The sequence below is a fragment of the Choloepus didactylus genome, chromosome 14 (genome assembly GCF_015220235.1).
Source record: "Choloepus didactylus isolate mChoDid1 chromosome 14, mChoDid1.pri, whole genome shotgun sequence".
NCBI classification, from domain to species: Eukaryota; Metazoa; Chordata; class Mammalia; order Pilosa; family Megalonychidae; genus Choloepus; species Choloepus didactylus.
Window position 1 is genome coordinate 97554702 of NC_051320.1, and position 27629 is coordinate 97582330.

The window sequence follows — 27629 nt, forward strand, 5'->3', positions numbered from 1 at the left end:
GGACGGGGCCCGCGAGTGACCGTGGGCTGTGGTTTCCAGGCAGCTGCGTGACCAGCTGTGCCAGGGAGTGGGGTGTGCACACAGCCAGAGTCTAACATATGCTGAAGAGCACCCCCAGAATGAAGTTAGGCCTGAGGTTTGACGAGTTCAGATGTGACAGAGATGGCTGCCTTCCATGCCTCAGGGATAGCACTGAGACCCCATCTGCCTGCCCCTCCCACTGCCCTTTTCTGGGGCCACTAGGGCTCTTTCTGGAATGTTCCCCAGCTGCCCCACCCAGCAGTTTCCAGATGGGGGCTGGCAAGGGTGGTGGGGGCAGAAGGGACAGGAAGGTGAGCAGCTAGGGGAGAGGGTTGCCTCCTGCCCCGATGCCGAGAGGGTATTGGCTTTGTGCAGAGCTCTGTGTCTGGCCTCCTGGCTCTAGTTGGATGACTGCACCTCAGTGGAAAAGTGAAGACCTCCTGCCCTGCTGCCATCTACCCAGCCCCAGTTTCAGGTGTTGCGCAAATACACATAGCAGAATCTGTGAGTCGGTGTACCTGCCCTGGGCGGTGGGTGAAACCCATATTTCGTCAATAGAACCCCTTCTCTTCTGTCTCCTGGTACCTGCTAGGAAGAGAAGCTCAGGCCACCCCACCCCCTGAAGAGGGATGTCCCTAGGACAGCACCCCACTAACCTGCGCTGAGGATCAGTGTGACCCCCAAGCCAGTCTCCCTCTTGGACCCTGGATCATCCGCAAGGTCAGAAGCATCCAGACACCTGCTCCTACTGGGGGGTCCTTAGAACCCCTTCATCAAGGAGGAGTAGAGGGGAATGACGCCAATCACAGAGAGCAGAGCTGCAAGGCTGCATTTCAGAGGCACTTTGTGTAAAGAAAGTCCCCGCTGGGAGGACGGGAGCTGCACGCGATGCCGAAATGCCCTCCCAGCAGCTCCTGGGGCTGAGACCCAGCTGGAGCTAGCTCCCACCCTCCCATCCCCAGGCCCCCGGAAGTGAAACCAGGGGCTCATCAAGGTGCAACAAGTTTAATGGGACAGTTCCAGAGCCGGCAGCTTGCCAGGGCTCTGGGCTCACAGCAGGCCCAGGCCCCCCGCCGCGGCCAGCGCCAGAAGAAGTGCCCCAGTGCGGCTGTCTCTGTGCTCTGCGGCTCGCCCAGCGAATTCTCTGAACGTTGACTTATTCATCTCCGGTCCATTTTGGTTGCATAGGGGAGAACTACAACACATGCCATACAGGAAGGGCAGAGGCTTTTCCAGTAAAAATGACTTGGCAGCCTCGGTAGGCCGTGCAATTACTGAGCAGTACTGCGCACACTGTTTCGAAACGAGGAAGAAACGCGGGTAAAATTCTAATAGAAGCGAAGAGAGAGAAAGGAATCACGTGAGCAGACCTCATCTTGTACCTGTGTGTGTAAATCATTTCTGCACCTTAAGTTATAAAATCCATATTGGCTACTGCGAGCCTTCCTCCTCGCCTCAGCACCCCACGAGCCCCCCGGAACCCAGAAGGCCCCCAGAAGTGACTGATGGATTGAATTTGAATTCTCAAGCCCTGAAAACCCCAGGGTGGGCCTAACACTGTTAGTCTTCGTGCTCACCTTCGGGGAGAGCACCGTGTACCTCCAGGTTCTCAGGTGAGTTCTGTGCGGTGGAGTGGAGGGCCCCAGTGTCTGTGAGTGTGCGGGCTGCCCCGCAGGCTTAAGCACATGCCCCTGGCCACGCACATCTCTTGTCAAAGTTATCCGGACACCGTTCTCCGTGGGGGATCTAACATCTTTAGAGCTTAAATTCTCACGGGAAAACAAGTGAAAATGAATCCCCACTCCTGTGCCTGCACCCCAGCGTTTCATCTTGGTGCTCCCCCATGTTCATGGCCTGACCTGGTCTCATGGCCCCTGCTCACACACCTTAGATTTCAGAATTCCTGGGTGAGGACGGCAAGGTGGACACACGGAGGTGTGCCCCTGACCAGCCCGCAGGGCCTGGGTGTGGTGAGAGGCACTTACTTATGGCAGCAATCGTGCAATACCGTTGCTGGGTTTCACAGTCAACCGGATTGACGCAAGCAAATCCGTTCTCTTCCTCACAGGCATGACACCGCAGAGGATCTGGACAGAGAAGGGGAGCAGAAAGGAGCGTGACAACTGTCCGCTGCTGACAGAGAGCGTGACCCCTCCCCTTTCCCACCCCTCCTCCCTCTCCTCTCCCCTCCGCACCCCTCCTTTCCCCTGAGAGAGCATGAAACCGACTGGCTCCGATCTGTCACTCCCCATAGCCCACTCCCATTTCATCCACTTGGGGCGGAGTTTTGTCTCCTCTCCTGGGGTTTCCCTCAAGACACCTCTACCCAGATACACCCCCACTTACACACCAGACACCCCCCCCCACCACAGACACATGCACAACTACCCACGGGCCTTCACACAGACACACCCACATCCACACACACAGACAGACGCCCACCGAATCCCCTCAAACCCACATCCGCACTGGACACACACACATAGATACCCACAGCACACAGTGACACAGCCACGCTCACACAGACCCTCATCCACAGACACACACACACACTTACACACTCATACCCACAACTGTATACACAAACATCCGCACTCAGACCACAGACATGCCCCAGGAGCACAGAGGCTCCTGCCTACACACACAGGATACACGCAAGCAGATAGACAAACCTGCAGACGCACACACACCCTGTCACACACACAGGGACCTACCCCGTCCACATGCAGCCCTGGCACTGCACGTTCAGCCTCCCCAGGGAACGAGAAGGCAGGCGTTTGGCATCTGCTGCCACAGGCACTTCCCTGCCAGTTTCCTGGCCCCCGAGCCCCTCCAGCAGCTGGCTCTGCCTGCCTCATCCTCTCAGGACCCTGCATCCCGGCCCCTCAGGCATTCCGGAATCCTGCGCAGGGAAGCCCTCCGTTGGGTCTGGGTTACAGTGGGGCTGGCTCCAGGACCAGCAACTTTTCCTTGTCTTGAGCACAGCCCAGGAGGGCCGGCTGGCCGGGCTTACAGCCTGTACCCATCAGGGACCTCACCAGGGGACAGCAGGGGGCAGGGAAGGAACCAAGGCTCAGGCCACCCCTGCCTGCCCTTGGTGGGAAGCCCCAAATCAAGAGGCTCCCCCATTAGGCACCCCAGTGGCTCCCCAGCCTCCCCACACTCTGCTCACTGCTTCCCGAGCTTAGTAATGCTGCAGATCTGCTGGGCCCGGGCGTGTGCACACACGGGGTGCTGGCCACGCAGCCTGCACTGCTCTGCCCGCCTGTCACCCAACTCACCCCGGGCCTGTGAATGCTATTGACCCCCAGGAGGCGGGCGCTGCCACTCACCTTGTCTTTCAGATATGGAAACGTTGGTTTCCCCACCTGGCAGGGCCATGGCCAGGAGCAAGGTGAGGAAAAGCATGCTGGCCAGTGGACGCTGGACCTGGGCACAAGGGGTGGGGACACACAGTCAGCTTGGCAGCTCTCCAGGGTTCCAGGACCAGACCCCCACTCCCACCCCAAGGCCCCTTTCGGCGCAGGAGCCCTCACAGTTGCTGTGCTCCCCAACAACTGGCGATGTTGAGTTGGCGCTATGGGCATTCACCATCACTAAGCAATCCTCCCCGTCCTCCGCCAACACCGTCTCCTCTCCACGTCTCGGCTCTCCGGCTGTGCCCTCTCTCCCGAGACCGTACCCCCACCCTTCCACTCCGGTCAGTCCTTCATCCCCTCCCTGAACAAATGAGCTGGGCACTCTGTCCTCCGGCCGCGCACAAACCCGCCAGCCCCGGGGTTTCCTCCGGAGGCCCAGCAGGCGCCGGCTCAGCGCTCCGGGTCTGCCCCCTTCCGCCCGGGGCCCCTGCCGTGCTCCCTCCGCCCCCCTGCCCCAGGCCGTCCTTTCCGCGCCCCACCCCCCGCGACCTCAGGGCCCACGGGAGCAGGGGGGTCCCTGCAGCCCGGGTGGGGGCCGCGGTCTGCGCACCCGAGTCCCGGGGGCGGTGGGGGCCCGGGGCCCAGCGGTGCGCGCGGAGGCGGGCCCGGGAACGGCCGGGGGCGCCTGGCACCCGCGCACCCCGCCGGGCCTCGCGTCCTCGCGGTGGCCGCACTCCGTGCCCGGCGGCCCTGGCGGCCGAGGCCGAGGCGACCCGAGCCAGGGGGCCCATCCCCGCGGCAGCCCGGGCGGAGGCCGCTCGCGGGGGCCCTGGGGCCAGGGTCTGCGTCCGGGAAGCGGGCGGGGGCCGCGGAGAAACGCGCGCCTGGCGTCGGGCGGGACCCTCGGTGGCCGCGCACCCGCACCGACCCTGGGCAGGCGGCGGCGCCGGCTTTTCTCTCCGCGCGCCGGGCGGGCCTCGCGCCTCAGCCGCTGTCCCTGCCCCGCCTCGCCCCGGCTCCTTCCAGAATGTTCTGAAGCCGCGCCGCCGACTGGCGCGCTCCCCGCTGTGTGGCCGGGGGGGCGAACGGGGAGAGGCGATGGGCGTGGGTCCGGGGGCGCAGGCCCCCCCCCGCGACGTACCCCCTGTCGCCCCCGCCCCCGAGGCCGGTGGGTGCGCGACCCCCGCCGCGGCCGCCCTGGGCCGCCTCCGCCTCCTCCGGGCTGGGCCGCGCCGGTTTCCGAGCGCCGGTGGCGGTGGTCGGCGGACGCGGGCGCCGCTGAGCACGTCTGGTTCCCTCCTTCATCTCCCGGGACTCCGCGCTCCGTCTGGGCGCGGTCCCTAAGCCTCGGCCTCGCACGCGGACAGCCTCTCCTTCCTCCAGCTCCTTCTCCTTTACAGCGTGTGTCGTGGGAACCTATCCACAACACAAGAGCTCCCATTTTAGCCACTTACGCGTGGTTAAATTGATAATTAATTTCACGATATTGTGCCACATCACCACCGGCCGTTACCAAAACTTTTTGTCGCCACAAACAGAAACTGCTCCTCCGCCTCCCCCCAACCCCTGGTAACCTGGAATCTGCTTTCTCTATGAATTTGCTTAGTCTGTTTCATATCCGTGAGCTCATGCAGCATTTGTCTTTTGGTGCCTGGCTTATTTGACTCCATGTGATCTTTTCAAGGTTGTAGCATGCATCACAACTCCATCCCTTTTTATGGCTAAATAATATTCCACTGCATGCAAGTACTACATGTTATTTATCCATTCACCTGTTGATGTACACCTGTGTTGCTTCCACATTTTGACCATTGTGAATAATGCTGTGATGAACATTGGTGTGAAAATATCTGTTCAAGTCTCTGTTTTCTTTTGGGTTGAAAACTAAGAGTGGAATTTCTGGGTCATATGGTAGTTCTATACTTAACTTTCTGAGGAGCCACCAAACTGTCTTCCACAGTGGCTGCACGATTTTACAGTCCCACCAACCATAAGTGACTGTTCCTGTTTCTCCACATCCTCTCCAACATTTGTTATTTTCCATTTAAAAAATAATAGCCATCCTAGTGGGTATGAACTGGTACCTTACTCTGCTTTTGATTTGCATTTCCCTAGTGGCTAACAAGGTTGAATATATTTTCATGTGTTTATTGGTCAATTGCATATCTTCTTTGGAGAAATGTCTCTTCAAGTCCTTACTCATTTTTAAATTGGGTTGTTTATCTTTTTGTTTTTGAGTTATAGGAATTCTTTATGTATTCTGGATATTAAGTCCTTGTCAGACATATGATTTACAATTTTTTCCTCCCATTTTCAGGTTGTCTTTTCACTCTCTTGATTGGGTCTTTTGATGCACAAAGGTTTTATTTTTGACAAAGCCCACTTTATCAATTTTTTCTTTTGTTACTTGTGCTTTTGGTGTTTATCTAAGAATCCTAGTGATATGCCTAATCTGGGCTCTGAAGATTTCCCCTATGTTTTCTTCTAAGAGTTTTATGGTTTTATTTCTTATATTTAGGTCATTGATCCATTTTGAATTAATTTTTGTATGTGATGTGAGGTAGGGGTCCATTTTCATTAGTTTCATGTGGATATGCAGTTTTCCAGCACCAACTGTTGAAAAGATGATTTTTTTCCTCAAGAGTGGACTTGACTCCCTTGTCAAAAAATCAGTTGTTCATAAATGTATGGGTTTATTTCTGAACTCTCAATTCTATTCTATTAATCTATTTGTCTGTCCTTAAGACACACTGCACTGTTTGATTACTATAACTCTGTAGTCAGTTTTAAAATCAGGAAGTATGAATCCTCCAACTTTGTTCTTTTTCAAGATGGTTTTGACTCTCTGAGGCCCTTTGCCATTCCATATGAATTTGATGGATGGCTTTTCCACTCCTGCAAAAAAAAAAAAAAGAGGCTGCTACAATTTTGAGTGGGATTGAGTTAAATCTTTAAATTGGTTTGGGTAGTATTGACATTTTAACAATATCAAGTCTTCCATTCATGAACACGGGGTGTCTTTCCATTTATTAAGATCTTTAATTTCTTTCAGCAATTTTTAAAGCAACTTTACTGAGATAAGTTCACATACCATACAATCCATCTAAAGTGAACAATCAGTGTCTTCTAGTATATTCACAGAGTTGTGGATTCATCACCACATTCAATTCTAAAACATTTTCATCCTGAAGGAGGTTCACTGTGTTATACAGTCCCATGTTTCATCCTCTGGCTTTCCTTCTAGTGACATACATGACCCTAAACTTTCCCTTTCAACCACAATCACACCCATATATCATTGCTGTTAGTTACACTCGCTATAATGTTCTCCCATCACCTGATCCATTTCCAAACATTTACAATCAACCTAGATACATATTCTGCACAAATTAAGCATCAGCCCCCCTTCTTCATTCTCTCTTCTGGTGACCTGTGTTCTAGATATTAACATATGAGTTTGCTAGTTATATTTAGTTCATGTTAGTGAGGTCATACAATATTTGTCCTTTTGTGTCTGACTTATTTCACTCAACAGAATATCCTCAGGGTCCATCCATGTAGTCACACGTGTCATGACTTCATTTCTTCTTATGGCCGAATAATATTCCATCATGTGTATATACCACATTTTTCATCCATTCATCGGCTGATGGACACTTGGGTTGTTTCCGTCTTTTGGCAATTGTGAATAATGCCACTATGAACATTGGTTTGCAAATGTTGTTTGCATCCTGGCTTTCAGTTTTTCTGGGTATACTGAGTAGCGGGCTTGCTGGATCATATGGCAACTCTATACTTAGCTTCCTGAGGACAAGCCAAAGTATCTTCCTACCAGCAGTGAATATGTGTTCCTATTTCTCCATATCCTTTCCAACACTTGCAGTTTCCTGCTTTTTTTTTTAATAGTGGTCATTCTAGTAGGTATGAAATGATATTTTACTGTAGTTTTATTTTCATTTCCCTAATAGCTGGTGATGCTGAACTTCTTTTCATGTGCTTTTTAGCCATTTGTATATCCTCTTTGGAAAAATGTCTGTTCATGTCTTTTGCCTGCTTTAAAATTGGATTGTTTGCCTTTTTATCATTGAGTTGTAGGATCTCTTTATGTATCCTGGATATTAAACCTTTATCGGATATGTAGTTTCCAAATATTTCCTTCCATTGAGTAGGCTACCTTTTCACACTTTTGACAAAATCCTTTGAAATGCGAAAGTATTCAATTTTGAGGAGGCCCATTTATCTATTTTTTCTTTTGTTGCTTGTGCTTTGGGTGTAAGCTCTAAGAAACCACCTCCCTTCCTCAAGATTTTGAAGATCCTTCCCTACATTTTCTTCTAGGGGTTTTATGGCTCTGCCTTTTATATTTAGGTCTTTGATCCATTTTGAGTTAATTTTTGTAAAAGGTATAAGATAGGGGTCCTTTTTCATTCTTTTGGTTATGGATATCCATTTATCCAAACACTATTTATTGAAGAGGCTGCTCTGTCCCAGTTGTGTTGGCTTGACTGTCTTATCAAAGATCAATTGTCCGAACACTCAGTTAGATTCCGTTGGTTGGTATATCTGTCTTTATGCCAGTACCATGCTGTTTTGACTACTGTAGCTTTGTAGTATGCTTGAAAGTCAGGTAGTGTGAGACCTCCCACTTCGTTCCTCTTTCTCAAGATATTTTTGGCTATTCAGGGCACCCTGCCCTTTCAAATAAATTTGGTTATTCATTTTTCTATTGCTGCAAAGTAAGTTGTTGGGATTTTAATTGATATTGCATTGAATATATAAATCAATTTAAGTAGAATTGACATCTTAATTATGTTTACTCCTCCAATCCATGAACACAGTATGCTCTTCTATTTTTTAGGTCCCATTTGATTTCTTTTAGCAGATTCTTATAGTTTTCTGTATATAGGTCTTCTGTGGCCTTGGTTAAGTTTATTCCTAAATACTTGATTCTTTTGGTTGCTATTGTAAATGGGATTTTTTTTCTTGACTTTCCTCCTCCTCTTGCTCATTGCTTGTGTATAGGAACACTACTGATTTTTGTGTGTTGATCTTGTAGCCTACCACTTTGCTGTATTCGTTGATTAGCTCTAATAGTTTTGCTGCAGATTTTTTTGGATTTTCTACATATAGGATCATGTCATATGCAAACAGTGAAAGTTTTATTTCTTCCTCTCCAATTTGGATGCTTTCTATTTCTTTTTCTTGCCTAACTGCACTAGCTAGAACTTTCAGCACAATGTTGAATAGCAGTGGTGACAGTGGGCATTCCTGTCTTGTTCCTGATCTTAGAGGAAAAGCTTTCAGTCTCTCCCCATTGAGTGTGATGTTAGCTGTGGGTTTTTCATATATTGCCTTTACATATTGAGAAAGTTCCCTTCTATTCCTATCCTTTGAAATGTTTTCATCAAGACAGGATGTTGTTCTCATGCTTTGAGGTCTGAATGACCCTTGTGGATTGAACAAAGGGGCAGCACTGCCATTTTCTCTGCTTCTTCCCTTCCCTTTTGTGGGTTTCCTTCGCAAGAGGATTGGTAGAAGAAAAAGGTAAAGAATATTTTACTAGGGAGAGACATAAGAAGTAAATGCAGGTTAGTCTAGATCTTTTTTATAGGTAGGTATGAAATATTATATCTGTGTTTTAAAATAAAAGAAAAAAACATTTTCTTATCATAGCCAGATAAGGGAACAAGAAATGGGGTGATAATGAAAAATGTAGAGGAAATAAGAATAGGGGCCCCTGAACAGATTGCATAGCCTACAGCAGCCAGTCGGTTGCCTGATTTATTGAGTATTTTTAAGAGGGCATGCACACAAATTAATCAGCAAACTACTTACCCAGGAGCAGTGCCATGCCAAGTTTCCATCCTCTCTAATTGTGTGTGTGTGTGTGTGATTGTGATGCAATTTCCCCTTTTACCACGATAAATGAGTTTTTCCCCCAAGCGTTAAAAATAAACAGATCTTGAAAGTGAGTATAGACAGAGATTGGTCATTGTCATCTACAAATAATTAAGTACTAAATTCCTGATGTGGTGGGGGGGGGAAGAAAAAGAGAAAGGGAACAAGTTAGGGAAAGGGTTGGGGAGATTTAGGAAGTTCTGAGAGAAAGGTGCTAGATGATTTTGTCTTAGATATAGTTCATTTGAGTGGTAATTTCAGAATAGGCTGTTGCTATGCTTTGAAGTTATATTAGTTCTGCAGCTTTTAAAAATTGGTCTTATATTAGTCCTGCACTTGAAAATAGCTAGTCAGCCTTTACTTCTAGATTAAAAATATACTTTTGAAGTAGAGAGTTGTTTTCCCATAGAGTACTGGTGGTTTCCACATCTGTGAAGAAATGTCTAAGGTTTTGCATTCTATTTACTTTATTTTTTAACCACCTGTATTTGAATATCTGCCCCAAGCACACACTTACAGCTCTTGGGCCAGACATGTGAAGAGATACAGAACCCTACTATGTGAAAACCTTGTTTTGTTTTTTTGTTGTTTACAGTTATATGTAAAAAATTTTTGGCTACTACAGTCCTTTTTGGCCTGGGTAATCAGTATTTTTAAATTTAAAGTACATGTGATTGTTTAAAATTCTTTATTAGTTTGAGGGAAGTTTATACAATTTGGGGAGAATTATTGTAATGACTGTGGCTCATAAAAGGAGAAAAGCATTAAAATGGACCTGTCTTACATTATGCCACTTCTAGAAAATGAACAGCACATAATGGAAAATGTTACTTTCATACTTTCCAGAAAGTATCACAAACAGTGAAAACTGTGGTATATTAAATCTTTAAAAATATACTGTCATAGGTAATCCATTAATTTGCAAATCTAACCCCTTCAGTAAACATTTGAAGTGGTTTTCAGCCCAGTTATTCTTAAATTGTCATTTCTGGTAAAGAGTTTAGGATAAACAGTACATTGCTGAGGTGCATGTGGATGTCTGGAGGTTGCAGTATAATAAATACTACTGTGATTGCTTAAAAAAAAAAGGATGTTAAATTTTGTCAAATGCCTTTTCTGCATCGATTGAGATGACCATGTGGTTCTTCCATTTTGATTTATTGATGTGGTGTGTCCTAGTTTGCTAATGCTGCGGAATGCAAAACACCAGAGATGGACTGGCTTTTATAAAAAGGGGGTTTATTTGGCTACACAGTTACAGTCTTAAGGCCATAAAGTGTCCAAGGTAACACATCAGCAATCGGGTACCTTCACTGGAGGATGGCCAATGGTGTCTGGAAAACCTCTGTTAGCTGGGAAGGCACGTGGCTGGGGTCTGCTCCAAAGTTCTGGTTTCAAAATGGCTTTCTCCCAGGACGTTCCTCTCTAGCAAGCTTGCACCTCTTCAAAACGTCACTCACAGCTGCACTGCCTTTAGTCTCTTTGAGTCAGCATGTTTTATATGGCTCCACTGATCAAGGCCCACCCTGAATGGGCGGGGTCACACCTCCATGGGAACATCTCATCAAAATTATCATTACCCACAGCTGGGTGGGGCACATTCCAAGCAAATCTCTGCCCCACAAGACCACAAAGATAATGGCATTTGGGGGACACAATACATTCAAACCGGCACATGGTGTATTGCATTAATTGATTTTCTTATGTTGAACCAGCCTTGCATGTCTGGAATAAATCCCACTTGGTCATGGTGTATAGTGCTGCTGGATTCAATCTGTATTTTGTTGAGGAATTTTGCATTTCTATTTATTAAAGATGTCTATAATTTTCTTTTTTTTTTTTGTAGTATGTTTTTTTTTTTTTACTTTGGTATTAGGGTGATGTTGGCTTCATAGAATGAATTAGGTAGATTGGTACTGACTCTTTCTTGAATGCTTTGGTAGAATTCACATGTGAAACCATCTGGTCCTGGGCTTTTTTGCCGGGGGGGGGGGGGGAGCTTTTTGATGACTGACTCAGTCTCTTTACTTGTGATTCATTTGTTGAGGTCTATTTCTTCTTGAGTCAATGTTGGCTGTTCATGCTTTTCTAGGAAGTTGTCCTGTTCATCTAAGTTGTCTAATTTATTAGCATATAGTTGCTTGTAGTATCCTCTCATTAACTCCTTTATTTCTGCAGGGTCAGTAGTTTTGTCCCTTTTCCCATTTCTAATTGTATTTATTTGCATCCTCTATTATCTATCTATCTATCTATCTATCTATCTATCTATCTATCTGTCTGTCTGTCTGTCTGTCTGTCTTTTTGTTAGCTTAGGTAAGGGTCCACCAATTTTATTTATTTTCTCAAAGAACCAACTACTGGTTTTGTTGAGTCTCTCTACTCTTTTTCCTGTTCTCAATTTCATTTATTTCTGCTCTAATCTTTATTATTTCTTTCCTTCTGTTTGTTTTGGGGTTAGTTTGCTGTTCTTTCTCTAGTTCCTCCAGGAGAACAGTAAATTCCTCATTTTTTCTCTTTCTTCTCTTTTACTATAGCCATTTAAGGCAATAAATTTCCCTCTCAGCTCCACCTTTGCTGCATCCAATAAGTTTTGATATGTTGTGTTTCCATGTTCATTTGCCTTGTGGTATTCACTAATTTATCTTGTAATCTCTTCCTTTACCCACTGATTGTCTAAGAGTGTGTTATTTAGCCTCCATATATTTGTGAGTTTTATGACCTTCAGCCATTATGATTCAAAAAGGTATTTTGTATTATACCAATGTTCTAGTTTGCTAATGCTGCAGAATGCAAAACACCAGAGATGGATTGGCTTTTATAAAAAGGGGGTTTATTTGGCTACACAGTTACAGTCTTAAGGCCATAAAGTGTCCAAGGTAACACATCAGTGATCGGGTACCTTCACTGGAGGATGGCCAATGGCATCCGAAAGCCTCTGTTAGCTGGGAAGGCACGTGGCTGGCATCTGCTCCAAAGTTCTGGTTTCAAAATGGCTTTCTCCCAGGACGTTCCTCTCTAGCAAGCTTGTTCCTCTTCAAAATGTCACTCACAGCTGCACTCCCTTAGTCTCTTTGAGTCAGCATGTTTATATGGCTCCCCTGATCAAGGCCCACTCTGAATGGGCAGGGCCACACCTCCATGGGAGTATCCCACCAGAGTCACCACCCACAGCTGGGTGGGGCACATTCCAAGCAAATCTAATCAGCACCAAAAGTCTGTCCCACAAGACTACATCAAAGATAATGACATTTGGGGGACAAAATGCATTCAAACCGGCACATTCCACCCCCTGGACCCCAAAATGACATTATCTTTCCAAGTACAAAATACATTCATTCCATCACAGTATCACAAAAACTTAAATCATTTCAGTAACAAAAGTTAAGTACAAAATCCCATCAAAATCAATTACAGGTGTGGTCAGTCCTAAGGCATACTTTTCCTTTAGCTTTGGATCTGTGGACTTAGAACAAGTTATATGCTTCCAATATACAAAGGAGGGACATTCATAGGATAAACATTCCCATTGCCATAAGGAGAAAGAGTAAGGAAAACAGGGTTAGCAGGACCAAAACAGTTCTTAAAACCTGCAGGACAAACTCCATTAGATTTCAAAGTCTGAGAGTCATTTACAGAACAATGTTGCATCCTTGGGGCTTGAGAGAGCGGGAGTCTAACCCTTCCTAAGGGCCTTTGTGGCAGCCCTTTCCTCTCCAAACACTTAGGTGAGTGCTCCAACATACCCACACATTGGGGAGACCACCTTCTTGGCCCCACCCTCCTCAAACATCGGGGCAGCTCCCGGATTCCCTTCCATCTCTGGGGCACATGCTCAACCCCTTCAGAACAGTGTGGTGGCAGCCAGGCTCTCCCCAATTCCCTGGAAATGTGCTCCAACCTCTTTGGGACCTGAAGTGGCAAAACTCTTCCAGAGCATCGAGGCGGAAAGCCCGCCCTCAACCTCCAGGGCAAACTCACCCTTTCCATGCTTGTGGGCTGCTCCGCTCTCCCAGCCCCAAACCTCTTGACTCCAGACCTCAACCTCCATGGCTCTGTCTTTGAAGAAATTTTTCCTTCAATATTTTCCTTGTCTGTCTCCTCCAGTCCAGACTGGCAACGGCTGTCTGTAAAGATCTTGCAAAAATTCTGTTGGCTTTGTATGAAGCATGCAGGGGTCAAAGCCATCAGACAATAAGACTTTCCACAAATCCTTTCTGGATAATTGCATCTCCAATCTTGGCTTGTACTGAAATGGTGGCTGGGTTCCATGTTTGGTTACATCCCCACGTTGGGCTGTAGCTTCTGGAATTCCACCCCCTGGAAGCTCATAATTTTCCAAGCCATCAGCTTCTGATTTCTTTGAACCCAAGAGCTCAGTTCTAAGTTTATCTCTCTCCACTCACATTTTACTATAAGCTGCAAGGAGAAGCCAGGCTACATCCTCCACACATACTCTGGAGATCTCCTCAGCTAAGTATTCCAGATTGTCACTTTCAAATTCCTCCTTCCATCTGACACCAGGACTCAATTTTGCCAAATTCTCTGCCACTTTAAAACAAGGACCGACTTTCTTCCAGTTAGCAACAACACATTCATCATTTCTGCTTAAGTCCTCATCAGAAGTATCTTTAGAGTCCATATTTCCACAAACAGTCTCTTTAAAGCAGTTTTGGCCTTTTCTATCAAGCTCCTCCCAATTCTTCCAGAAACTCCCCATTATCCATTTAAAAAGCCGTTCCAACACGTTTGGTATTTGCAAACTCAGCAGCAAGAGCACCCCACTTCTCTGGTACCAAAATCTGTTCTAGTTTGCTAATGCTGCAGAATGCAAAACACCAGAGATGGATTGGCTTTTATAAAAAGGGGGTTTATTTGGCTACACAGTTACAGTCTTAAGGCCATAAAGTGTCCAAGGTAACACATCAATAATCAGGTACCTTCACTGGAGGATGGCCAATGGCGTCTGAAAACCTCTGTTAGCTGGGAAGGCACGTGGCTGGCATCTGCTCCAAAGTTCTGGTTTCAAAATGGCTTTCTCCCAGGATGTTCCTCTCTAGCAAGCTTGTTCCTCTTCAAAATGTCACTCACAGCTGCACTCCCTTAGTCTCTTTGAGTCAGCATGTTTATATGGCTCCCCTGATCAAGGCCCACTCTGAATGGGCAGGGCCACACCTCCATGGGAGTATCCCACCAGAGTCACCACCCACAGCTGGGTGGGGCACATTCCAAGCAAATCTAATCAGCACCAAAAGTCTGTCCCACAAGACTACATCAAAGATAATGGCGTTTGGGGGAGAAAATGCATTCAAACTGGCACAACCAATTTCTTTAAATTTATTGAGGTTTTCTTTGTGACCCAACCATGTGGTCTATCCTACAGAATGATCCATGAGCACTTGAGTAAAATGTTTATCTTGCTGTTGTGGGGTGTAGTGTTCTATAAATATCTGTTAAGTCTAGTTTATCGTACAAGTCAACATCTCTGTTTCCTTATTGATCCTTTGTCTAGATGTTCTATCCATTGATGAGAGCAGTGTATTGAAGTCTCCAACTATTATTGTAGAGCTATCCACTTCTTTCAGTGTTGTCAGTGTATGCCTCATGTATTTTGGGGCATTCTGGCCCGGTGCATAAATATTTATGATTTTATGTTTTCTTGATGAATTGTCCCTTTTATTAATATGTAGTGTCCTTCTTTGTCTCTGTTAATTGTTTTACATTTGAAGTCTAATTTGTCTGATATTAATGTAGCTACTCCCTTTTTTTCTGGTTGTTGTTTGCATGAAATATCTTTTTCCAATCTTTCACTTTCAGACTGTTTTTGTCCTTGTGTCTAAAGTGAGTTTCTTGTAGGCAGCATATAGATGGGTCTTGTTTTTTAATCCATTCTGCCAATCTATGTCTTTTTATTGAGGAATATACTCCATTAACATTTAGTGTTATTACTGTAAGGCAGTACTTTCTTCTACCATTTTGTCTTTTGGATTTCATATGTAATATCTTATTTTTTTCTCTCTCTCCTTTTACCCTTCCTGATAGTCTTCATTTCTATACTCTTCTCCAAACCTCTCTCTCTTGTCTTTTCCTATCAGCCTGTAACACTCCCTTTAGTATTTCTTGTAGTGCAGGTCTCTTATTCACAAACTCTCTCGGTGCCTGTTTGAAAATATTTTAATCTCTCCCTCATTTTTGAAAGACAGTCTTGCAAGATATAGAATTCTTGGCTGGCAGTTTTTCTCTTTCAGTATCTTAAATATATCATACCACTGCCTTCTTGCCTCCATGACTTCTGTGGAGAAATCTGTTCATAGTCTTATTGAACTTCCTTAGTATGTGATAGAGCACTTCTCTCTTGATGCTTTCAGAGTTCTCTCTTTGTCTTTCACATTGGACAATCTGATCAGTAAGTGTCTTGAAGTAGTTCTCTTGGATTCTATTCTGCTTAGGGCTATTTTTTGTCTTTCATAAGAGTTGGGAAATTTTCAGTGATTATTTCTTCTATTATTCTTTCTGTCCTTTTCCCCTCTCTTCTCCTTCTGGGACACCTATAACATGTGCATTCATGTGCTTCATGTTGTTGTTCAGTTCCCTAAGGCCCTGCTCATGTTTTTCCATTCTTTTCCCTATCTTTTCCTTTTTGTGTAGGATTTCAGATGGTCTGTCCTCCAGTTCACTAATCCTTTCTTCTGCCTCTTCAAATCTGGTGATGTAAGTCTCCATTGTGCTTTTCATCTCTTCTATTTTGCCTTTCATTCCCATAAGTTCTGCCATTGTTTTTTCAAACTTTCGAGTTCTTCCTTATGTTTGCCCAATGTCTTCTTTACATCTTTCATGTCTTTTAATATATCTTCCTTCAGCTCATTGATTTGATTTAGGAGATTTGTTTGATTATTAAGTAGCTGTTTGATTATGATTAGTTGAAGTGTTAATTTGCTCCTTCATCTGGCCCATATTTTCGTGTTTCCTAGTATGGCTCATTATTTTTAGCTGTCTAGGCATCTGATTTTCTTGTTCAGTTTATTCTGGAGCTTGTTTTCACAATTTTACCTAGGGTTTTCTTGTTGATTGGCTTTGTTCTCTATCCTTTGGCATTCAATTCAACTTATTCTAGATTTCTAACATAGCTTCTGTTTAGTTGATCAGAATTTTTTGGCTCTTGTTTTTCTGGTCTTGCCCTGCCTCCATGTAACCTTTCTGTGAGAGGGTCTCCCCAGATATGATCAACCCTAAATCAGATTTTCCCAGTCCAGAGAGGCCCAGGTCTCAGGAGAAGGGTGTGGAGTTTCCCTGACAGTGAGACCCCATGGGTTGTCAGACCCTCCTGTGAGGCCTCTAGACTCCGTGCTTTTCCTGTCCTGTCCAGCAGGTGGCACTTGTCAGCCCACAGCTCCCCACCAGCGATACCCTTAACTCTCTGCAGATCCTGTCCCTGCTAGGGGCATTGCTGACTCAAGCTGGTTTCTCTTTGCCAGCCCCTGGGGTCTGAGTTCTCTGAAGGAGAGCTGCCACTTGAGCTGGGCCCTGCCCCCTTTCCTTGGGGGGGGGTTATGCCCTTTAGGGAATTGTCTCCCCCACTAAACTCTCTGCTTTGTCTCTCAGACCTATCTCAGCTCCGCCCTTGCCTGGGTCCAGCTACCAATTGTAAATATCTGAGGCTTTCTGTAAAGAGCTACTTAGAATAGTTATTAAAAAAAAAAAATAAAGATGGAAAGAAAACAAAAAGAAATCCCTTTTCAAGGCCTTTCTTCAGTCCCCAAGTTTTGTCAGTCCCTGTATGGGCTATTTAAAGATAAGTCCTTTGGGCTATTATCTCTTTCAGTTGAATAGTTACTCTCAGAGAACTTTAATTCTTAATTCCGCCCTTGCCTGGGGCAGTGCTGAAGCAGAAGCTCTGATGGGCTATTGAAAAGTAAAAAGATAAAGAGTTGGAGAGCAAGAAAGGAAAAGAGAAAACAAAAATCAAAAAACAACATTTTCAGAGCCGGATATCAGCTCCCTGGGTTTGGAAGCCAGAGCCCAAGTTGGTACCCGTTTCTCTGTGCCCCTTTTCCTTAGATCCCAGCCATTTCCAAGTATTCTGAACACCTCCAACTCCAAAAATCTCTTTTTTTTTTTTGAAGTTGATGTCAGCCATGCCTTCTCCCTCCTGGACCAATTCCTGTGGGTTCCTTTTATGCCTGCTCCTGGTTTATCTGTGCTTGGAGCTTTTATTCAGCAGCCTGAATTTGTTAATTAATTCTGCATCTGGGGCTAGGTTGAGGCCCCCCTTCTTGCTCCTAGCTCAGATTTTTTTCTTTTTTTCCCTTGGGGAACCAGCTTCAAACCTGTCCTCTGTGCCTTGGGGGGAGGGCACCAGCCCCCTGGGCAGGGAAATTTACAGGTTTTTTTGCTGCATTCTCAGCTATTCCACCCGTCGCGCACTGGTGAGTGATGGGTGACCAGTCACAGCAGTCCCTGAAATGGCCGTTCCTCACTGTTCCTGGCAGTTTACCAGCTTCACTAGAGGCAAAACTAAACTCTATACCTCACCACTCTGCCATCTTGCCCTGCTCTCCAATGGTATCCGTTAGATCCCAGAAAGAAAGAAACTAACATGCAGAAGGAGTTTCTAACCCAGGGGCCCCGCAGCTTATCTCACAGAAAACAAGCACCCCATAAACTAAAGAATGAGGCTGTTCAAAGCTGTTCCAACCACAGTGGCGCCCCAACCCCAAAAGGCAGGTAAACGCAAGGTCAGATATGTTCATAAGATGAACAACCGAAAAGGCCTGCTCTCCCTAGGCAGATAACACAGCTGCTTTTCTAAGAAGAATAATGGGCCAGAATCCTAACAACCTATCAGCCTAGAAATTGAGAGGCACCCACCCAACTGAGGCATAGGATGCACTCAGCGGACACCCTTCTCCCCTGACACCCTCCCATCCCAACGTGGGTTTTTTTCCTTTAAAAAATGCTGCTCTCAGATAGAGAGCTGGAGCCATTTTCTTTCTTTCTCTCCCACTAGGCTCCCACCTGCTTTCTTCCTCTAAATAAACTCCATACTTTGACTCGCTGCATTGTGTGGATCCCTGTATGGCTCCGGACCTAACAGTATCCTTTTAATCCCATTGATTTCATGCTTTGTTACCAGAGAGATTATCTTTTCCTTTTCTTATCCTCCCAGTTTTAGTTCCATTGTTTATGTCTCACCAGAACAGATAATGGAAGACTTCCTATTTCAGCCATGATACATAAAGTTCTTGGAAGTCATTATTCCCATCTTCACACATACACAAAAAAGCTTGGGCCCATCAGAAAACTGAGGTGATAGGTAAACTGCCACTTGCAAATCTAGCAGACAAGTGCACCCAGAGAGACAGCAGAGATCTGCTTTCTTGGAGCAGAAACTGCTACAGTGACAGGCTGGAAGGAGCAATTATGTGGTAACTGAGATACCTGGGTTGAGGCCAGACATGGACTAGCAAGACAGTGAGAAACTCCTGGGGGGTTCAGAGTCCTAGAGGGCTCCCTGCTCTTTCATGGAATTTCCCTCCAAGAGCACCCACGGGTTTTCACAGGATGAGGAGCCAAGTAAAACTCCTTCCCTTGTGGTCCTGGGATGGGGGTTGGGAAGACCAGCCATTGTGAAATACACCCAGATCCTCTTCCACAACAGAAACATTTTCTCTAGGGGAAAGGACTACACTAAAGCCTTACCCCAACTGGAGAAAGGGAAATCCTTCCATTACAAACTGTGCACCTTCCTGTCTTCAGCTAAGTGGACCAAAAAAAAAAAAAAAGTCAATAGAGGTTAGGGCTTTAAGGGAATAGACTGGAAATACTGCATCCAAAAGAGGAAGTAGAACTGTATTTCCACAGAAACATTTGTGGGCCCACAGACCATGACACAAGCACAGTACAGGTCTGAGATTTATTTGGGAGAGTATGGAATTCTCCCCCTACCCTGTACTCCCCCACATAGACCAAGTTTGAAAACAGTGGATTCCAGCTGAAACAGCTGCAAGATACAGACTTTCCCTAGGAGCAATATTTAGGGAAATCACAAAGCATAAGGGGGAAACAAAAGTGAGGACACTTGAGCAAGAAGAAGCCTCTAGCACTTATAGCTACAGAAAACACTAAACCCAGTCCAACTGCTAGCCAGATAAACATAAACTCACACAATAAAGAAAATTAACTGAAACAACATGATCAGCATTCAACAGCAAAAAATTACAAGGTATACCAAAAGCTAAGACAGAGATAGTTTGAAGAGACAAAGCAATCATCAGAAACAGAGGTAGGTGTGACAGAGATATTGAATTATCAGACAGGAAATGTGAAATAAGTATGATTAATACGTTAGGAGATCCAGTGGAAAACACAGACAACATGAAAGAACAAATGTGGAAGGTGAGAAGACAGATGAAAACTCTAACAAAAAAGCAAAAAGAAGTGTTAGAAGATGGTGGCGTAGAGAAGAGTGGAATTTAGTTAGTCGTCTAGAACAACTAATAAACAACCAGGAACAACTAGTAAATAATTTGGAATAACTGCTGGGCAACAGCGGTGACCGTCCACACATCGTACACCGATCTGGATTGGGAGGAACGCCTGAGACAACAGTGTAGAATCTGTAAGTAAAAGCTGCAGAATCATGCTGAGATCCCGTCCCCCCAAGGCAGGCTTCACTGCAAAACCTCACTGTGCTAGAAACTAGCAGCACTCTCTGAGCCAGCCAAGAGAGCGAATATAGCTCAGCTGAGCTCCAGCTGGGGTTTTGGTTAACAAATGTGGACTGCTCAATACAAACTATGAATCCCCAACAAACAGAGGCTTTTAGTGATGACTGACCATAGAAAACCAGAGGACCTGTCTGACCTGGGAGGGGGAGTTCAGAAGACCAGGTGTTACCTCTGGCCGACAAGTGAATCTGGGGGGGGGGGGTGTTTACTGGCTCCAAAGGGGGGTTTTCTGTCCCTTTTTCTCTCTCATCCTGAGGGGCTCAGAAGAGAGAGCCACAGCCATTTTCAGTTCCCAGCACTCTGACCCAGACAGGGGAGGAGATAACAGAGTAAGAGAGACAACAATTCACAGGCAGATGATAACTCCCTAGGGGGTGTATCTTCCCTAAGAGTAAGGAGGTGGGGCCCAGCTTTCCCTTCAGAACCAGACCCCAGAGCCTGGGGGAAAACAGCCAAAATGGAAACTAAAGTGGCCACATCTCCTTACACCAGTCAACAGTGACAGGCTGACAGGCACCTCCTGCTGGGCAGGTTAGGAAAAGCACAGTGGCTTGAGGCTTCACAAGAAAATCAGTCATTCGTCTAAGATACACCCTGAATATAACCCCATTCTGAGACCTGCAACCATGCTGGTCTGGGAAAATCTGACTGGGGTAACCAAGGAAACCAGATGCCTAGACAGGAGAAAACTACAATCTATACTAGGAAAAATGAAAATATGGCCCAGTCAAAGGAACAAACACACATCAATCAAGATACAATTGAGATATTGTTCCACTTTAATGAAACAATCTATTAAAAATTTTCAAAGAAATATGCTAAATGAAATAAAAAACAAATCAATGAGTTCTGGGAAGGTATAACAAAAGAGACGAGGGCTACAAAGAAAACACTGGGTGAACATAAGGTAGAAATCAAAAGTTTGAAAAAAAACAACTGGCAGAATCTATGGAAATGAAAGGCACAAGAGATGAAAAACACAGTGGAGACCTACAATAGCAGATCTTAACAGGCAGAAGAAAACACTCAGGAACTGGAGAACAAGACACCTGAAAGCCTACACTCAAAAGAACAGATAGGGGAAAGAATGGAAAAATATAAGCAACATCTCAGGAAACTGAATGACAACATGAAATGCACTAATGTACGTGTCATGGGTGTCCCAGAAGGAGAAGAGAAGGGAAAAGGAGACAAAGGAACAATAGAGGAAATAATCAATGAAAATTTCCCATCTCTTATGAAAGACATAAAATTACAGATCCAAGAAGCGCAGCATACTCCAAACAGAATAGATATGAATAGGCCTATGCCAAGACACTTAATAATCAGATTATCAAACGTGAAAGACAAAGAGAGAATCCTGAAAGCAGCACGAAAAAAGTGATCCATCACATACAAAGGAAGCTTGATAAGACTATGTGCGGATTTCTCAATAGAAACCACGGAGGCAAGAAGGAAGTGGTGTGATATATTTAAGATACTGAAAGAGAAAAACTGCCAACCAAGAATCTTATATCCAGCAAAACTGTCCTTCAAATATGAGGGAGAGTTTAAAATATTCTCTGACAGACAATGAGAGAGTTTGTGAACAAGATACCTGCACTACAGGAAATACTAAAGGGAGCACTACAGACCAATAGGAAAAGATAGGAGTGAGAGGTTTGGAACACAGTTTTGGGAGATAGTTGCACAGCTATGTAAGTACACTGAACAAAGATGACAGTGAATATGGTTGAAAGAGGAAGGTTAGGAGCATGTGGGACACCAGAAGAAAAGAGGAAAGATAAAGACTGGGACTGTATAACTCAGTGAAACCTAGAGTTCTCAAGAATTGTGATAAAATGCACAAATATGTTTTTGCATGAGGGAGAACAAATGAATGTCAATCTTGCAAGGTGTTAAAAATATGGTGGTATTGAGGAAAAATACAATCAATGCAAACTAGAGGTTACAGTTAACAGAAACTTTGTATTATGCTTCCTTTAATGTAACAAAAGCAATATACAGAAGCTAAATGCCTATAAGAAGGGGACATAAAGGAGGGGTATGGGACTCTTGGCACTGGTGATGTTGTCTGACTCTTATTCTACTTTAGTTTAATTCTATCTTTCCTTTCATTGCTTTTTAGCTGTCATGTTTTTTTTCTTTCTTTATCTTTTGTCTCTTCACCTTTGCTCTTCCTCCTTCTTTGTGGAAGAAATGGAGATGTCCTTACATAGATAGTGTTGATGGTGGTTGCGCTGGTTTGGATGTATTGTGTCCCCCCAAAATGCCATTATCTTTGATGCAGTCTTGTGTGGGCAGGAAACATATTGGTGTTGATTGAGTTGGAGACTTTTGATTGGATGTTTCCATGGAGATGTGATCACTAAATTGTGAGCAAGATCTTTCATTGGATACTTTCTATGGAGGTGTGGCCCTGCCCATTCAGCGTGGGCCTTGATTAGTTTACAGGAGCACTATATAAGCTCAGACAGAAGGAGCGAGCTTGCTACAGCCAAGAGGGGCACTTCGAAGAATGCAGAAGAGCTGCAGATGAAAGACAGTTTGAAAATGGCTGTTGAAAGCAGACTTTTGCTCTGAAGAAACTAAGAGAGGAAAAATGCCCCAAGAGCAATGAAGAGTGACATTTTTGAGGGACTGCAGCCTAGAGAGGAACATCCTGGGAGAAAGCCATTTTGAAACCAGAACTCTGGAGCACATGCTGGCCATGGGCCTTCCCAGCTAACAGAGGTTTTCCAGACACCATCAGCCATCCTCCAGTGAAGGTACCTGATTGTTGATGATTTACCTTGGACACTTTATGGCCTTATGACTGTAACTGTGTAACCAAATAAACCCCCTTTATAAAAGCCAATCCATTTCTGGTTTTTGCATCCTGGCAGCATTAGCAAACTAGAACAGAGTTTGGTACCAGAGAAGTGGGGTCCTGCTGAGTTTGCAAATACCAAAAATGTTGCAATGGCTTTTTAAAGGATATGGAGAAATTCTGAAAGAATTGTAAGGAGCTTGATAGAAAAGGCCTAAACTGCTTTGAAGAGACTGTGGAAATATGGACTCTAAAGATACTTTTGATGAGGCCTTGAGCAGAAATGATGAATGTGTTGTTGCAAACTGGAAGAAAGAGAATCCTTGTTTAAAAGTGGCAGAGAATTTGGCAAAATTGAGTCCTGGTGTTGGCTGAAAGGAAGAATTTGAGAGTGACGATCTGGTATACTTGGTTGATGAAATTTCAAAACTAAAAGTTGAAGATATAGCATGGCTTCTCCTTGCAGCTTATAATAAAATGTGAACAGAGAGAGAGAAACTTAGAACTGAACTCTTGGGTTCAAAGAAACCAGAAACTGATGGTTTGGAAAATTCCAGGCTTCCAGGGGGCGTAACCCCAGAAGATACAGCCCAACATGAGGATTTAGCCAAACATGGCACCTGACTGCCATTCCCGTACAAGCCAGGATTGGAGACGGAGTTATCCAGAGAGGATTTGTGGGAAGTCCTATAGTCTGACAACTTTGACCCCTGTGTGCTTCATGTGAAGCCAACAGAATATTTGTGAGATCTCTATAGATGGAGCCGCTGCCAGTCTGGACTGGAGGAGACAGACAAGAAATATATTGAAGGAAAATTTTCTTCAAAGACAGAGCCATGGAGGTTGAGGTCTGGAGTCAAGAGGTCTCGGGCTGGGAGAGCGGAGCAGCCCACAGGCATGGAAAGGGTGAGTTTGCCCTGGAGGTCGAGGGCGGGCCTTCCACCCTGATGCTCAGGAAAGGTGTTGCCACCTCAGGCCTCAAAGAGGGTGGAGCACATTCCCAGGGGGCTGGGGAGAGCCTGGCTGCCACCCCATGTTCCGAAGGGGTTGAGCATGTGCCCTGTGTTAGGGTGGAGTCATTCAGGAATCCACACAACACAGTGAGTCATGGTTTAAGTAGAGAGTTTAAGGTTTATTAGAGGAAGAAAGCAGGTGGGGGCCATCAGAAAAGAAAAAGGAAGAAAATGGCTCTGGCTCTCTGAGAGCAGCATTTTTTAAAGGAAAAACCCATGTGGGGAGGGAAGGGTGTCCTGTGCTTCAAGTGGGTGAGGGCTTATCAACTTCTGAGCTGACTGGTTGCTAGAGTTCTAACACGCTACTACTCTTTGATGTGCACTGTATTATCTATGTGGAGGAAGCAGGCCTTTTGGTTTGTTTGTGGTTGTTCATCTTATGGGCATATCTGATCTTGCCTTATCCACTCCCTGGAGTCTAGGCTCCACTGTGACTGGGATTTCTAAAACAGCCTTCAACACTTAGTTTATGGCACACCTGGTATCTATGAGATAAGCAGCAGGGCCCCTGGATCAGACATTCCTTCTATATGTTAGACTCTTTTTTCTGGGGTCTGACACCCCAGAGATGGAAGGGAATCCAGGTGCTACCCTGATGTTTGAGGAGGGTGGGGCCAAGAAGGTGGTCTCCCCAATGTGTGAATATGTTGGAGCACTCGCCCCAGTGTATGGAGAGTAAATGGCCACCAGAAAGGCCCTTAGGAAGGGTTAGACTCCCACTCTCTCAAGCCCCAAGGATACGTCATTCTGTAAATGACTCTCAGACTTTGAAATCTAATGGAGTCTGCCCTGTGGGTTTTAGGAACTGCTTTGGTTCTGTGAACCCTGTTTTCCTTTCAGTTTCTCCTTATGGCAATGGGAATGTTTACCCTATGACTGTCCCTCCTTCATATATTGGAAGCACATAACGTATTCTAAGATTCAGAGGTACAGAGCTAGAAGGGAATTATGCCTTAGGACTAACCATGCTTGTAACTGATTTAATGGGATCTTGTACTTAACTAGTGTTACTGAAATGATTTAAAATTTTGTGATATGTGATGGGATGAATGCATTTTGTATATGGGAGGATCTTGTCATTTTGGGGTCCAGGGGTGGAATGTGCTGGTTTGGATGTATTACGTTTCCCAAAACGCCGTATCTTTGATGCAGTCTTGTGTGGGCAGGAAACGTATTGGTGTTGGTTGGGTTGAAGACTTGATTGGATGTTTCCATGGAGATGTGATCACTCAACTGTGAGCAACATCTTTCATTGGATAATTTCCATGGCGCTGTGGCCCTGCCCATTCAGCATGGGCCTTGATTGGTTTACTGGAGCACTATATAAGCTCAGACAGAAGCAGCAAGCTTGCTACAACCAAGAGGGACACTTTGAAGAGTGTACAGAAGCTGAGAGAGGAGCTGGAGATGAGAGACAGTTTGAAAATGGCCGTTGAAAGCAGACTTTTGCTACAGAGAAGCTAAGAGAGGATAAACGTCCCAAGAGCAACTGCGAGTGACATTTTGGAAAGAAGCTGAAGCCTAGAGAGGAATATCCTGGGAGAAAGCCATTTTGAAATCAGAACTGTAGAGCAGATGCCAGCCATGTGCCTTCCCAGCTAACAGAGGTTTTCCAGACACCACTGGCCATCCTCCAGTGAAGGTACCTGATTGTTGATGCATTACCTTGCACACTTCATGGCCTTAAGACTGTAACCATGTAACCAAATAAACCCCCTTTATAAAAGCCAATCCATTTCTGGTTTTTGCATCCTGGCAGCATTAGCAAACTAGAACGTGGTGAATACATAAATATGTAACTATACAAGAAACCATCAATTGTTTACTTAGGATGGAAAGTATGGTGGGTGTACAAAACCCTCTTAAAAAATAAAATGAGTAGATGAAGAAACCTTGAGGGTACTACATTGAGTGAAATAAGTCGGACACATAAGGACAAATATTGCAAGGTCTCACTGATATGAACTAATGATAATATGTAAACACATAGACATGAAATAAAAGTTACCAGGCTACAGAATGAGGCTAAAGAATGGGGAGTGGTTGCTTATTATGAGCAGAATGTTCAACTAGGTTGAACCTAAGTGTTTGGAAATGGACAGAGGTGATGGTAGCATGTTATTGTGAGAATAACTAACAGTGCTGAATGGTGCGTGGAGGTGGTGGAAAGGGTAAGCTAAGAGTCATTTAGGTCACCAGAAGGAAAGTCGGAGGTTAAAATATGGGAATGTATAAAACAGTGAATCTTGCGGTGGACAATGTCCATGACTAACTGTACAAATATTAGAAATCTCTCTCATGAACTAGAACAAATGTATGACACTATAACTAGAAGCTAACAATAGAGGGGTATATAGGGAAAAATATACCTATTGCAAACTATATACTACAGTTAGTGGTATTTTAATGTTCTTTCATCAACAGTAACAAATGTACTATGCCAATAATATGAACCAATAATGGAAGGTTGGTGGTTAGGGGTAGGGGAGGAATTGAGTTTTCTTTTTTGTCTTTCTTTTTTGGAGTAATGAAAATGTTCTAAAAATTGGAAAAAAATTCATTGTGGTGACGGATGCACAGCTGTATGATGGTACTGTGGGCAACTGATTGTGCACTTTGGCTCTTTGAATAACTGTATGGTATGTGAACAATCTCAATAAAATTAAATTTAAAAAATGTAAAAAAAAAACCAAGGAAGTGTTAGAAATCAAATGCTAACAGGAATAAGGAATGCCATTGAGGGGCTGATCAACAGATCAGACAAAGGTGAGAAATGATTCAGAGACTATGAAGATAGGTCAATATAAATGAATCATTTTGACATGGAAAGAACAGACACTCAAGGCATATGAGACAATTTCAAAATACACACACATCTTCACACATGGAAATTACACGCATCTAACTTAGATGTAACAGGAAGCCCTGAAGGAGAAGAGGCAACAGCCACAAGAAATATGTGAAGCAATTATGGCTGAGAACTTTCCAAAATTAATAAGCACTGAACCTTATGTCTAGAAGATCAGAGAACACCAAGAGGATAAACACTCAAAACAAACCAAAACAAAAACCCCAAACCCACATGTAGGCATGTCCACATCATGGGAAACCAATGACAGAGAGAAGTAACACACGCAACAGAAGGGTGTCAAGAGGGTCGACTGATACGTGCAATCTTAATTTCCTCTCCCTTCCATGCCTCTTTGGTGACAGTGGCCAGGATGCAGTGAGTGTCACAGGAGCATCCCCAAACTCTCCCTGACATTTCAAGTCAGTCCACAGCAGACTTCAGGGCCCTCCTCCTTCTCAGACATCGGCATCGGAGGAAGCCCTCTAATGCCTGCAGGGAACCAGGTGCCCTTTTGAGAGGCGACTCCAGTTCCCGCAGAACCTGCCTCCCTGCCCCGCTCGAAGGCACTGAACACCATCACCAAGGACAGTGTGATCTGTGTGTCACCTCACTCGCCGAGCACCGTGGCTTCTTCCAGCGCTCCCTGACCTGCGGGCCTGGAAAGGATGGATGGAGCCTCAGGTGGCTTCAGGCATTAGGCTGAGACCCAGCTGGGGCCTCTCCTCCAGCTGAGGTGTAGACCACACCTTGACTGTTCTACCTTTTCATTAAAATATGCAATCTCTGTACAGTGAAGTGGCATGCCTGCAAGATGAATATTTAACCCAGAACCTCTAAAGAAGAAACAGTTCAAATACTAAAACCACAGCGTTACCCCTGACTCAGCAGGAGGGGTTAGAAGAGCAGACCTCAGAACGGACTCCTCTGTAGGGGCCAGGGGCTGTGCAGACAAAT

The 27629-nt window shown here is 45.0% G+C and overlaps 1 protein-coding gene across 1 annotated transcript; it reads right to left on the reverse strand.

Moving 5' to 3' along the window:
* Nucleotides 1-1010: 1010 nt before the first annotated feature.
* Nucleotides 1011-27144, reverse strand: LY6K (lymphocyte antigen 6 family member K). Its single transcript, XM_037802628.1, has 6 exons — nucleotides 27112-27144; nucleotides 4562-4796; nucleotides 4309-4445; nucleotides 3354-3450; nucleotides 2007-2108; nucleotides 1011-1349 (listed from the first exon to the last, which is right to left on the reverse strand). The coding sequence occupies exons 1-6, from the start codon at nucleotides 27142-27144 to the stop codon at nucleotides 1072-1074; spliced, it is 882 nt and encodes a 293-aa protein (XP_037658556.1). The 3' UTR covers nucleotides 1011-1071.
* Between the last annotated feature and the right edge of the window lie 485 nt (nucleotides 27145-27629).

What these genes read in the sequence shown, in the direction of transcription:
- LY6K (XM_037802628.1), bottom strand. Translation starts at nt 27,144, where the DNA reads ATGCCGATGTCTGAGAAGGAGGAGGGCCCTGAA. An exon ending in AGAAGGAGGAGGGCCCTGAA is followed by an intron (nt 4,797 to 27,111) that starts GTCTGCTGTGGA and finishes TGTTGTGGATAG; the next exon opens with GTTCCCACGACACACGCTGT. An exon ending in CCAGGGCGGCCGCGGCGGGG is followed by an intron (nt 4,446 to 4,561) that starts GTCGCGCACCCA and finishes CCGGCCACACAG; the next exon opens with CGGGGAGCGCGCCAGTCGGC.